This window comes from Mus caroli, unplaced genomic scaffold (genome assembly GCF_978045245.1).
Source record: "Mus caroli unplaced genomic scaffold, Mus_caroli_1 scaffold_17, whole genome shotgun sequence".
Lineage (NCBI taxonomy): Eukaryota > Metazoa > Chordata > Mammalia > Rodentia > Muridae > Mus > Mus caroli.
Window position 1 is genome coordinate 86,819,304 of NW_028227272.1, and position 12,039 is coordinate 86,831,342.

Sequence of the window (12,039 nt, forward strand, 5' to 3'; positions counted from 1 at the left end):
GAAAGCACTAACCAAAGAGTCGATATATTCGATATATTCATATGAGGAGCTGGGCAGATGGCTCAGAGGTTAGGCGTGCTTACTGCTTGGGGTGGTTTGAATGGCTCCTATCTACATGCTTAGTCCCCGCCTAATGAACTGTTTAGAAAGGATTAGGAAGTTTGCCACTCTGGAAGCCTCAAAGGCCAAGCCAAGCCCAGTGTCTCTATCTCTCTCACTGCTGCTTGTAGGTCAGGATGTAAAACACAAACACACACACACACACACACAGACACACACACACACAAGAAACACAATGAATTTTGAAAAAAATAAATTCAGTGCCTGATGTGAAATCGCATTATACGCCATATAACAATGAAATCATTAAAATGACAAAAGAAACTCATCACAGAAGTAGGACAGTTCTAAGAATGACAATGGAGGCAGTGGGATAGCAGTTTTCAGTGCATGGCCATAAGGCTGTCAAGTAAAAATATTATACCCAGAAAAACTATCCCTCACCAATGAAGGACAGCCAAGATGGCTTTGCAATTCGAGGCACTTGCCACCAAGCCTGATGACCTGAGTTTGGTCCCCAGAACCTCCCTGATGGAATAAGAGGACTGACTTCTGCAAGCTGCCCTCTGACCTCCACACCCTTCTCCCACTCTGCACACAAAGAAGCAAATGCAAAACCGAATCTTGCCGCTACTCAAGCCCACAAGATTCCCCTCCACCAATCTGCAAGCCTTTCTCTTTAAAATTAAAAAAAATAAATGAACAATGAATGAAGTCACTCTCAGATAAACACGTGTGTTGGCTTGGATGATTAGAGGCACATTTGATCTGTTTCATAAGCAGGCTATGTGTACATATGGGTGTCAGGCGGCCATGGAGTGCCTAAACCTCCTTCCTGCCCTGGGCAGTAACTGTACATTCACCTTGAGAGAGCTCATGAAAGCTGCATTTGTATACTGTGCATTGAGCTTTCTCTGTGGTCTTCATCACATTAATGGGATAAATGAGGGAAACCTTCCTCGTTAAAAGCACAAAAAGTTCTTGCAAACTCAAAAGGATTCACTATAAAAGGAAATGTTAACCTTGAAGCAGAGAAGAATTTTTTTGTGAAACAATTAACAGACTTTCAAGAATGCTAGATATAAAAGTTCTGGTAAGCTGAGAAAGAGAAACTATTTAGGGACAACCAGTCCTTTCTGGGATGTAATTATTTTACCTTATGATTAATATTAGCGGAGAACATATTATGATGAAAAACTTGACAGCTCAAATCACACCTAAATTAAGGAGCGCATGAGCCTATTCTGAGTGCTATCCAGTGCTGCTGAGGCTACACAACAACCCCATCTGCTCACATCAAAAATGGCAAGATTATCAAACCCACTGCACAATTTTCCTCGGGCCTCACGTGCACACCCTTTGCCTGAGGGCTCTCGTTTCTGCAACCTATCACAGTTATTTATTTTGTTATTTCCCTCTTCTGTCTCTATCATTATTTTTGGGGGGGGGCAGGGGGACAGGCTACATGGGCAAGACAGGAAAGTCCCATGTGCAATGGAGGTACCCCACAAACCTGGAAGAGGAAGGCGTCACCCAGGGAGTTGCTGAGGCAGAAGACGAAGTCTTTCTTGGGGTGCTCAGGCACAGCCTGCACGATGCTGTTCTCCACCCAGACAGCGTGCTTGGGGACACTGTTGTGGTCTATCCCAGACCTGCCATCAGTTTCGTAGAAAAAGAGTGTGCAACCTGAGGAAACAGAATGCGGTCCGAGTGATTATTTTGTGCACTTGGCCAGTGAAAGACGTCCAAGGGACACTGACTGGCACCGTCATCAGGGAAGGGCTGAACATTAAAGGGTGAGAAGCCAAGAGGTAAAGAAAACAAGGTGTTGCTTGCAATCAGGTCTTGGATGGGTTTATGGAGAAGTAAAGATCTTGCGTCACCACAGCTCCCGGCGTGGCAGAGACAACAAATGTCTTCAAGTCCTTACAGCCTCTCTGAGTCTCAATGTCTAGTTGTAAGCATTGTGGGTGGATGTGCTCGCTCGCACACACTATAATCTCAGCACTTGGGACAGAGGCAGGTGAGTCTCTGTCAGTTTGAAGTTAGCCTAGTCTACACTGAGAGTTCCGAGCCAGCCAGGGACCCTGTCTTTGCCCTCAAACAATACAGACTTTTGGGGCACGAACCCCAGTGGTGACTGTAAACACAGCTCTATAGATTCCCCCCAGTCTAGCACTAACAGGGCATGAAGACAGACACTTCCTTCCCTTGGAGCTTCCTCCCAAGGGGCTTCCTGTGATACGCAACCAGAAAGTCTGAAAAATGTACTGTGGATCTATACCCTTGGGGAAAACAGTAATCTATATCCTCATGTTTTCTGAAAAATGAAGTCTGTGGAACTCAGACTTAGGGACGAACTGTTAATCATACTATGGAACAGGTGGACCACAGCAAGAGAAACAGTTGGTGAACTTATATAGTAGCCCCTGTACAGCCAGAACCAGAAGCTCACTGTGAGAACAAGCTCTAGTTACCTAACACATGGTCACAACTAGGAGAGCAAGCCCTATTTACCTAAGACATGGTCACAACGAGGCCTCAATTCTGGGCTGGGATGACTACAGAACTGATCCACAACTTCCACTCAAGCTACTCTGTCCATTTCACCCCTCTCCTTAATCCCAGAGAAGACCAAATGATATAGTAATTGCCAAGCCCTTGACAGCACAAGGCACTTGGTTACAACAGGAATCTATAAAGAGAAACCACCCGTGCGTGATGTAGAAAGGAGCAGATCGATGGAAAATCACGCTGGTTAAAAGGCAATTTCTCCTCCCTCTGCCATGCGCGAGTGCATACACGTTCACGTGCACGTGCACACACAAACACAGAAGTCCTTAAGGAGGCCAGGCAGGTCACTCGGAGGGTTTACTCATGGGCTACACAAACATGTGAACTAAGTTCAATTCCCAGAATGCACATAAAGGTACAAGAAAAAAGGGGATTGCATAAAGTTTCCTCTGACCGCCACAAATGTATGCAACAATAGTAAAAAAAAAAAAGTGGAGGGATTACTATATATAATTTTAAAGTCCTCTTTATACTTAATTCCTTTAGCATTTTCTATGTCATATATTATTTGAAAATGCCAATTTTTGACAAGACTCTGCCATTAACTACCATTTACATATTCAAAATATACCTACATAAATTTAAATATATGCTATCAGCTCTCCTGTCTCAATTCTTTTTTTTTTTTTTTCCGTCATCATCCCTGGAATTCTGAAGACTTCAAAATTTCTGATGAAAATCCAAAGAGAGAGGTCATATCCCATTTCCGTGCATTAAAGTGGCTCACACACTGAAGAGAAAAACAAATAACTAGGTTCTCGAGGAACTGAGCATGATAGGCCTTTAAGCCCAGCACTTAGGAGATAGAGGCAGATGGATCTCTGTGAGTTCAAGGCCAGACTGGTCTACAGAGTAAATTCCAAGACAGATCCTGTCTGCATTTCTGGATGCCCTCACTTGGTACCCAGCTTTCAGCAACTGGTACGTGATGCTGACTATTGTACTTTGGTTCTCAAATGCATAAAGGCCCATGCAGTGCAGTCTTGGTCCCTAAGAAAGATATTGGATGGTGGCAGAATAATCCCGGCCCTTTTTCTCTCTCCTCTCCTTGCTCTCTGGCTGCTCCGGTAAGTTCTGCCACACACTCTTCCCATGACCCACTGCTTCACAAGCCCAGCCAGTTACAAGCTAAAGTCTCTAAAACTGTGAGCCCAAGCTAACCCTTTCTGTCTGTAAGCTGGGCATCATAGGTCTTTTGCTCTGATACAAAAAGCTGTATGCATTTTCCACTGTCTTGGACAGTCCCTACAACAAAGAACTCTCTGGAAAATGTCAGTAAGTGCTACTGTTAGGAAATGCAGCTTTCAACAATCTTCTTGACTTACGAAATGAACAATCTGTAGACTTTTACAGTGGAAGAGGCAACGCATGCACGGCAGGTTAGGAGCAGAAGACCAATCCTGATATGTGTGTGTTCTAGTCTTCAAATACTTCTAGTCTCACAACTTTGGTTTAAAATGATCTGTAACAGTAGGTGGTTGAAACTTGATTTTATTCATTTTCAACTTGCCCCATTTTTTAAGACTAACATGAAGAAACAAATCCAAGAGCCACACACACTGATAAAGTCTGCTTGCCGAGAGCTTCACTTAAACTTGGCCTTTAGGTTATTAAGCTGTCAACAGCATCACTCCAGAGAGTAATTCTAGAAGTCTTTGAAAATGGAATCTTTTGTACCCCAGAGTTCCCAGGTGTGGTCCCCTCACCCACTAGCCAAGGGGTGCTAAGAAACGCAGCAGCTCTCAGGTGGAAAGAGGGAAGCTCTGAGTTTGCCAACAGAAAACAAGAACCTGTCAAGACTCAGATATGAAGGGCTCGGTGGCTCCTTGTCAGGTCATGTCACCCAGATCTGGGTCATGGGGACAGTGGGATGGCTCCCTTCTCTTGTGTGGTCCTCAATGCTAACACTACAGCTGCCTGCCCCACTTGTTCTTGAAGGAAACGACACAAACGAAACAGCCACCTCTGCTATGGTCCAAGTAAGAAGAGCCATCTCACTCTTTTATTCCATACCAAGAAGTGAACTTCTCTATGCAGGGTAAGAAGAGGCTCAGATGACATCCAGGGCTTTCTCACAGCTGAAACCATCCCTCTTCCCACAGCCTCACACTGAGACCTAACTTCAGAAATGGGGCTGTATTTGTAGATATAACATAGGGTAAAAGGCTGTCACAATAAGCGCCCCTTAGTCTAACAACTCAGGTCCTATCAGATGGACACTGGACAGTCATTACAGAAGGAGGAACACATGCTGAGACCCAAAGAAGACAGTGACCACCACATCAAAACGAGAGGCCTCAAAGGAAAGCAACCCAGCCACTTGACCTCAGACTCACAGCTGTGAGACGAGAAGGTTCTGTTATTCATGATGCCCAGCGTGCGGTCCTGTGTTGTGGTGGTCCAAGCGTTGCTAACACGAGGACTGTCTCAGAACCTCACGATTCAGTACATAGGAAGCACAGCGCAGAAAGTGGCAGACACAACTGGGATGGGGGGAGGGGTGCGTGTAGATGTAGGTGGTCTTCATGTCAGGTCTTAGGGCTCAGCAGCAATTACTAACATGAAGGAAGGGGGTGTGCTGTGTGGCACTTCCCTCCAACAGTGGAAAAATCTGCATCTTTCAGGGAAGCGTGCTAAGACTCAGTATGTTCTTGAAGGGGAATAAGATATCTATGCAGCAAGGAATCTCCTTGAAACTCAGCCTGTAAATGGATTGATCAAATGTCCTCGAGTCCCTGAAACTGGCTGCACACACTGGGCTCTTGGTTCCCCAAACTCATAAACAGCAAACATTGAGACAAGCAGGGTTGTCTGAAGAAGCAGGGACCCGGCAGGGCTGCCTGAAGGGGCCCGGGATAACTAAGCTACCTGAGAGGTCCTCCCCAGCCTGTTGAACTCCCTCCAAGCTGTGCAGCTAGCACCGGAGTGCTGGCTTCCATGAGCTGACATCCATGCTGGGGTGAGCTGTTGGTGATCCAGCCATCTTTGAGTAACCCCTCCCCCATAGCCTGGTAAGTAACCCCAATAAACTAACTCATGAGCTCAAGGTGGGCTTTGGTGATATCCGTGCCTTGGTCTGCTGTCAATTTCCTATTAGAGACAAGTAGATATTTGCTCATGCCTCCCCAGGAATGAGTTTCCCAATAGAAGTGGAGCTAGAGGGACAAAGGACGTGTACCTACTCGGGGCAGGGGGCTGGAAAAGGAGAGGATTTCTTCTCCAGCTCATCTATCACAGAGGAACAGCTGGCATGGCAGGGGCCTCCAGAGGCAACCCCACGGCCCTTCTCCAAATGAGGCTAAGGCAGGTGGTGAGTGAGAAAGGCCAGAAACAGCTTTCCAAAGTATCCCCACAGGACAAACATCTGTGTTTTATAAGCATGCGCCCACACCACCTGAACAGTAAGACTCAAGAGTAGCTGAACAACAAAACAGACGACCTGGGCCCACAGTGACTTCACAGTACAGGGTGGTTCTGTGTAGGTTTGCCGTTGCCCTTGTCAGTATGGGTGTCTGTGATGCATAGCCCAATCTACAGCCTAACCAGGTACATCATGTCGCATTTCATCAGGCATCAAAACAAAGTAAGACAAACAAACAAAACAGCCAGCTAGCACCAGTAGCAGGGGGTCACCCATGCCCTGACTGTCCTTAGGGACTGACCTGCACACAATACTCAGGCACACATACACTAGCCTCACTGAGCAGAGCTCTATGCAGGTTCAGGCCTCGACTACAGGATGTCCCCACAGTGACCTCAGCTGTGCCATAACTTGCTCAGCCCTGGCTTCTTTCTCCTGTGTGTTTCCCATCTGACCCCATCCCCTAGTTGAGATTCCCAATCTCAAATCTAGCTTTGTAACAGAACCACTACGTGTATTTAAGAAAGGTTTTTCGTTCTGTGATGTAGTGTTCACAAAGAAACTACCGAGTCTCCAGACCCATGCAGGGCTGGGCAGGCACAAAGCCCTCTTCGGGAACGCGTGCCAAAACAACTTGTAAGCACTCTGCTCCAGAGAAGCAAGTGTGTTGGTACCATGTCTGCTGGGCACGCCACGTCTGCTGTGTGCACAGCCAAAGGTACCGCAGTAAACATGGCTGGGCTATAAAACAGTGGCTTCTTCAGAAGCGCATGATGACTTAGACATGCCGTGTGCCTCGGGTTGAAGTCTGTAAAATTGGGGATATTCTACCATTTAAACGTTAAAAGATTTTTCAAGCCATCGGACGTTTCGTTGGATTGAAGCTAAGGATTCCTCCCGTCTATAATAGTCGCTGTGCGAGATATAAACTTGAAAACATGCAAACAACATTTTTGCAGGGGAACTCGGACTTCAACACTGCCCCTCAGTCTAAGAGAAAACTGGATGTAACATGTTCCCCTTACTGAACTCCCATTGATGGCTTTAGAATGTCAACTTGCCACAACTTAGTCACCTGGGAAGAGAGTCTCAGTTGAGTAATTGTCTTTATTGGGGTGGTCTATGAGCATGTCTAGGGGATACTGTCTTGATGTAGAAAGACCTAGCCCACTGTGGGCAATTCTATTCCCTTGGGTCATGTACTGTATAGGATGAACTAGCCGAGAGCAAGCAAAAGCAGGCAGAATGGGTACAGTCATTACTCTTGGTTTTTGACTATCAATGTGATGTGACTCCCTGCTTGGGTTCCTGCCTTGACTTCCCCAAAACAATGGACTGTAGCTTGGAATTGTAAGCCAAGGAACAGCAACAGAAATGAAACCAAGACAACCATGAAGCCCAGAGAGCGATGAGTCAGCACTGCAGGGGTCACAAGAGTTACCGAATCAAGACATAGATCTTCAGTTCACGCAGATGAGTAACTCTAGAAGCCTCCCTACAATGCTGTCCATAGCTATAGTCAACCATACCATATCATATATTAAAACGTGTGTTAATTAGCCAGGTTTGATGGCTACCCCTGAGGCTGAGGCAGGATGATTACAAAGTCAAGTCCAGCCTGGGCAATTTGGTACCTCACTCAAAACAAGTATAAAAATACAAAGAGCTATGGGGATGTAAGACAGGGCTGGGGTGCTTATGTAACATGTAGCATGTGAGAGGCCCTGGGTCCAATTCCCAGTATTGAACAGAAAAAGGAAATCAAATCCCAAACCAGATCTCTCAGTTCTTCAGGGGTGGCCTTTACCTTCACCCCAAGATCTGACTTTAAAAAAAAATGCACATCTAATGTTGTGTTTCTACCATGGTAGACTATGTTCTGAATATACAATTATGAAGGGTTGCATAACAAAAGGCCATTATGTGAGTACCTGTGGAATGTACCCATTGGCACTGCCAGCATGCATCTGGGCTGGCCTCCCTTACCTTTCAGGGACACCCAGTAGTGCTTCCACTTCCTCCGGGTAGCCGACTCCACCTTCTTATTCTTCTTGTGTACCAGGAAGTTCTTGACTGCCAGCGCTCCAGCCTTCCGCACAGTGCCCTGCGCTGCCGTTAGCAGGATGTCCGACTGGCCCGGGGAGCTGAGGGTTCCGCTGCTCTGCTCATCGCTGTGCGCAGAGCCAGCCTCCTCCAGGCTCTCACTGTTGGTGGTACTCATCTCCAGTTCCCGCCTGAAGTTCTCGTACACCCCCTGGCGTGCAGCATCCCCCGTTGAACTGCTGCCGCTGTCGCTGCCCACAAAGGCTCGGCCTGTGGGGGGCGAGTAGCTTGAGTTGGTGGCATTGGATCTCCTAGACAAGAGGTCCGTGTCGGTGGTGGCCCCTTCGATCCCACTGTCCGCAAACTCGCTGCCCTCGCCTGTGTTAACATCCTTGGAAACAGAAAGGGAGAGAGAAGCAGACATGCATCACGTTCGGAAGGAACTTGAGAGCACCTGGTCCAGCCCTGGGCTCTGCAGCGCAGAAGACGTGCGCGCACCCAACTCCAAAGATGATGGATCGATCCCTCCTCAAGCCAGTGCACCGTGCAGTGGCTCAGGGAAACAAACCTTCGACCAACCACCCGCCACGCTGCCTAATGATTCACAATGTTCAAGAAATATAAAAGGCGCAGGGAACATTTCAAAGAGCTTATCATTTATCTGACTCAATTAGCTAATTGGCAAACCAGCTATTGAGATGCTTGCCTGACCAAGCTGTGGGAGCTGCGAACCCTCCGCCACCTCCGCGGGCCTTGAACTCCGGGAAATCCAGCAGGCAGGTTAGTTAGCTGTTTCGGAGGTTGGGGTTACAATGCAGAACTAGATCTTTACAGCTGATACTTAAAAATAAAATAAAAGCGCCTGCTTGTGGGTCTCTTTTATAATGGGGTGACTAAATAGATTGCTAGTGCACCCACTCACCCAGCAAGGGCCCACACCCCAAGAGCAATCAAGAGTGAGTCCTTGTGCCCTAATGAGCCTGGCTTTCCAAAAGCAGCTCTTTCTTTCTGCCTTGTGCTAAATCAGCCTGTGGGACCCACAGCTCCAATGCACCTCTCCAATTACTCTGCCCTTGCAAAGGCAGGCAGGATGTAAGGAGACTGAAGTAGGCAAGTCACTACCCTGGGCCAAGTGACAGAACGGGGCAACTGCCAAGGTGCCGGAGCATCAATTCCCACTGCAAAGGCATTTGCAACTTCCAGAGCTGACCCTGGACTCCAGCCGAATGTTTCCGGGTCACAGAGGTAGGTTCTTAAATTGGAGCCTCAATTACTCTGACGTGCTACGGGGACTTCCATAAACAGTAATTAAATGACGGTAGCCAACAACGGAAGGTGATGATGACGGTACGGGACAAGCTGGCTTACGAGCCTGTCTTCTCAAAGGAAGACGACAGGAACATGAGCGTGGCATAGAGGAAAAGGCAAAGCAGTTCACAGGATGGTAGTTTGGCCATTCGGGGGACCCTTATTCTCAGGAATAACTAATTATGGCTGAAACGTGTAAACACTAATGTGTACTCTGAATTGTCATAAAAATGACTACTTTAAGCTTAAATCTGTGCTGGAAGATAGTGGGGTGGGCTGAGTCATAGCACAGCTGAGACTGTCCTATACCAGGCCCAGAGGTGCTGTGTCTCTATCTCAGTCCCTCTGAGCCAGTGGCTCACAGTTCAGGGGGGGGGGGGGGGAGGAACCTAGGAGAATAATGACATGAACTTCAGGAAGGGTGGGTCAGAGGTGGCAGCCATCGATGAGCAGCTTCCAAGCATCAGCTCCGTTCCAAATGGAGTTTAGATCCCTGGTAGTTGCAAGGATTTATGGGAGACAAAGAAATCACAGATGCAGCTCAGATCAACTGGCTGTGCTGTGGTTTAAATACACAGTTTGTTCTTCAAGGGTTTGAGAGTTGGAAGCTTGGTCCCCAGTACAGCAATGCTGGGAGATGGTAGACCCTTTAAGAGCTAGAATTCCCCCCAGAAAACAAACAAACAAAAAGGTGGGGCCTCATGGGAGGTATTTAGGTCATTGGGGGATGGGAGGTATTTAGGTCATTGGGGGATGGGAGGTATTTAGGTCATTGGGAGAGGGGGTCTCACCCCTGGAAAACACCAATGCTGGTCTTCTGAAGTGATTACAGCCAGAGTGGGCTGTAAGAAAAGAGATCCTGGTCCCTCAATCCCTCCTCATATCACTGTGTAACACCTCTCTCTCTCTCTCTCTCTCTCCTCTCTCTCTCTCTCTCTCTCTCTCTCTCTCTCTCTCTCTCTCTCTCTCTCTCTCTCTCTCTCTCTCTCTCTCTCATTGACTCACAGTGTGATGCTATATGTCAAAAGAACCTCAACAAAGCCAGCAGATGCTGGAACCAAGGTCTCCACCTCCCAAACTAAGCTAAATGGATGCCTTTTCTTTACAAATTAACCAGCCTCAGGCATTTCATTCTAACAGTGGGAAACAGACCCACGTACCCTGTGTCTACTGGCTGGCACATCACTTTGTTTCATGTTCCTCTGCTTAATAACAGCCATGGATGGTCACAAAGAACCCAGATTCAGTTAGTAAAAAAATCCACTACACAAACAAAAAGCGCTATTAGCAACCCACATTTCTCTCCGGCAGGGACATTTACCATGAGTGTCCTTGTAGGCGTAAGACAGTAAGGGAATCTGACAATTTTGGATAACCAGAAGCCGTGGAGGGTAAGAAATCTGTGAACTTCTGGAATTTGATTTTACGGGTCTTGGCCCTCTAAAGAAGGCCCTCTGAAGAAGGCTGGATCTGTACATTAACTACTTCTTCCTACTTTTGTGATGCAGAAGGAGGAGTTTATTTGGGCTTACAGTTTCGGAGAGATAAGATTCCCTCAAGTCCAGGAAGCACGGCAGTAAGAGGCAGGCACAGTGGCTGAAACAGAAGCTAAGAATTTATGTCTTAAACCACAAGCAGGAAGCCAAGAGCAGGAACTTAGAATGGTCTCCATTGTTTACCCAAGGCAACATAGCTAACAGGCAGAAAGAGGGAATGGCACGGCAGCATAGCTAACAGGCAGAAAGAGGGAATGGGGTTTTCAACATCCTTCCTTCTTGTGTTATTAATTTGTTTGGTCTTTATGAAACAGAGTTTCTCTGTGTAGCCCTGGCTATCCTGGAACAGAACTCACTCTATAGACCAGGTTAGCCTCAAACTCAATGATCTGCCTACCTCCACCTCCTGAGTATAGAGATTAAAGGTGTCCCCCACCATGACAGTCTTGAAATGGTCTTTTAAACTCTTAAATCTTACAGTGACAAGATTTGCTTGTTCCAAGACCACAGCTCCTAAATCTCAGACAGCAACACTAACTGCGGACCAAGTATTTAAATGCCTGAGACTGTGGGGAAGAATTCACTCCAACCACCACAGAGTGTATGAAGGAGCCAGCTAGATCCACTCTGAAGCCACATGGCAACAGCCTCCACAGGAGCGACTTCAGAAGACAGAAGAAAAGAGACAGCTTCACACATCTCAGAAGGAACCTTAAAACCCATACTGTTTGTCAAAAGATGTGAATACCAGGGCTCATAAAGTCCTAAGCCTGGTTGGTGGCAGATGGGAGGTTTGAACCTGTGCTGCTGAGAACCTTGCCTGCTAAGAAAGCTGTGGATCAGCGTCTGACCAGATTTTTGCCTGCGTTATTCACTCCCATCCTTCCCCACTTTGTTTAGCAGGATCTCTGGTTTTCTCTGGGGAAAAGCTATATATCTATTTGTTTTAACCTGTCCAAGCCAACAGCAGAAGGGACGAGCTATACAGAGATGACAGGACACAGAAGGAAAGAGCTGGCCAGCCAGCTCTCAGCAGCCATCTTTTACAGTCTACCACACGCCCACAAACCATTCATTCCTTGTCTCCACATAAGCCAAAAGTTAGGGTCTCCGTGGACACTCACCTCTATGTCACACCTGAACATCTGCTCATGCCAGCTGAAGCTGTAAACCTGCAACAGTGGTACAGGCTGTGTG

At 47.1% G+C, this 12,039-nt stretch overlaps 1 protein-coding gene across 6 annotated transcripts in view; it reads right to left on the bottom strand.

The window, feature by feature from the left end:
* The window catches only part of Tiam1 (TIAM Rac1 associated GEF 1), a 349,838-nt gene that overhangs the window by 90,346 nt on the left and 247,453 nt on the right, over window positions 1-12,039 (bottom strand). For all 6 annotated transcript variants that reach the window (XM_029470566.2, XM_029470562.2, XM_029470564.2 and 3 more), the window contains 2 exons: window positions 7,982-8,429; window positions 1,574-1,746 (listed from right to left, as the gene is read on the bottom strand). In XM_029470566.2, the coding sequence (XP_029326426.1) occupies window positions 1,574-1,746; window positions 7,982-8,429 (621 nt within the window). The remainder of the gene's footprint in view (window positions 1-1,573; window positions 1,747-7,981; window positions 8,430-12,039) is intronic.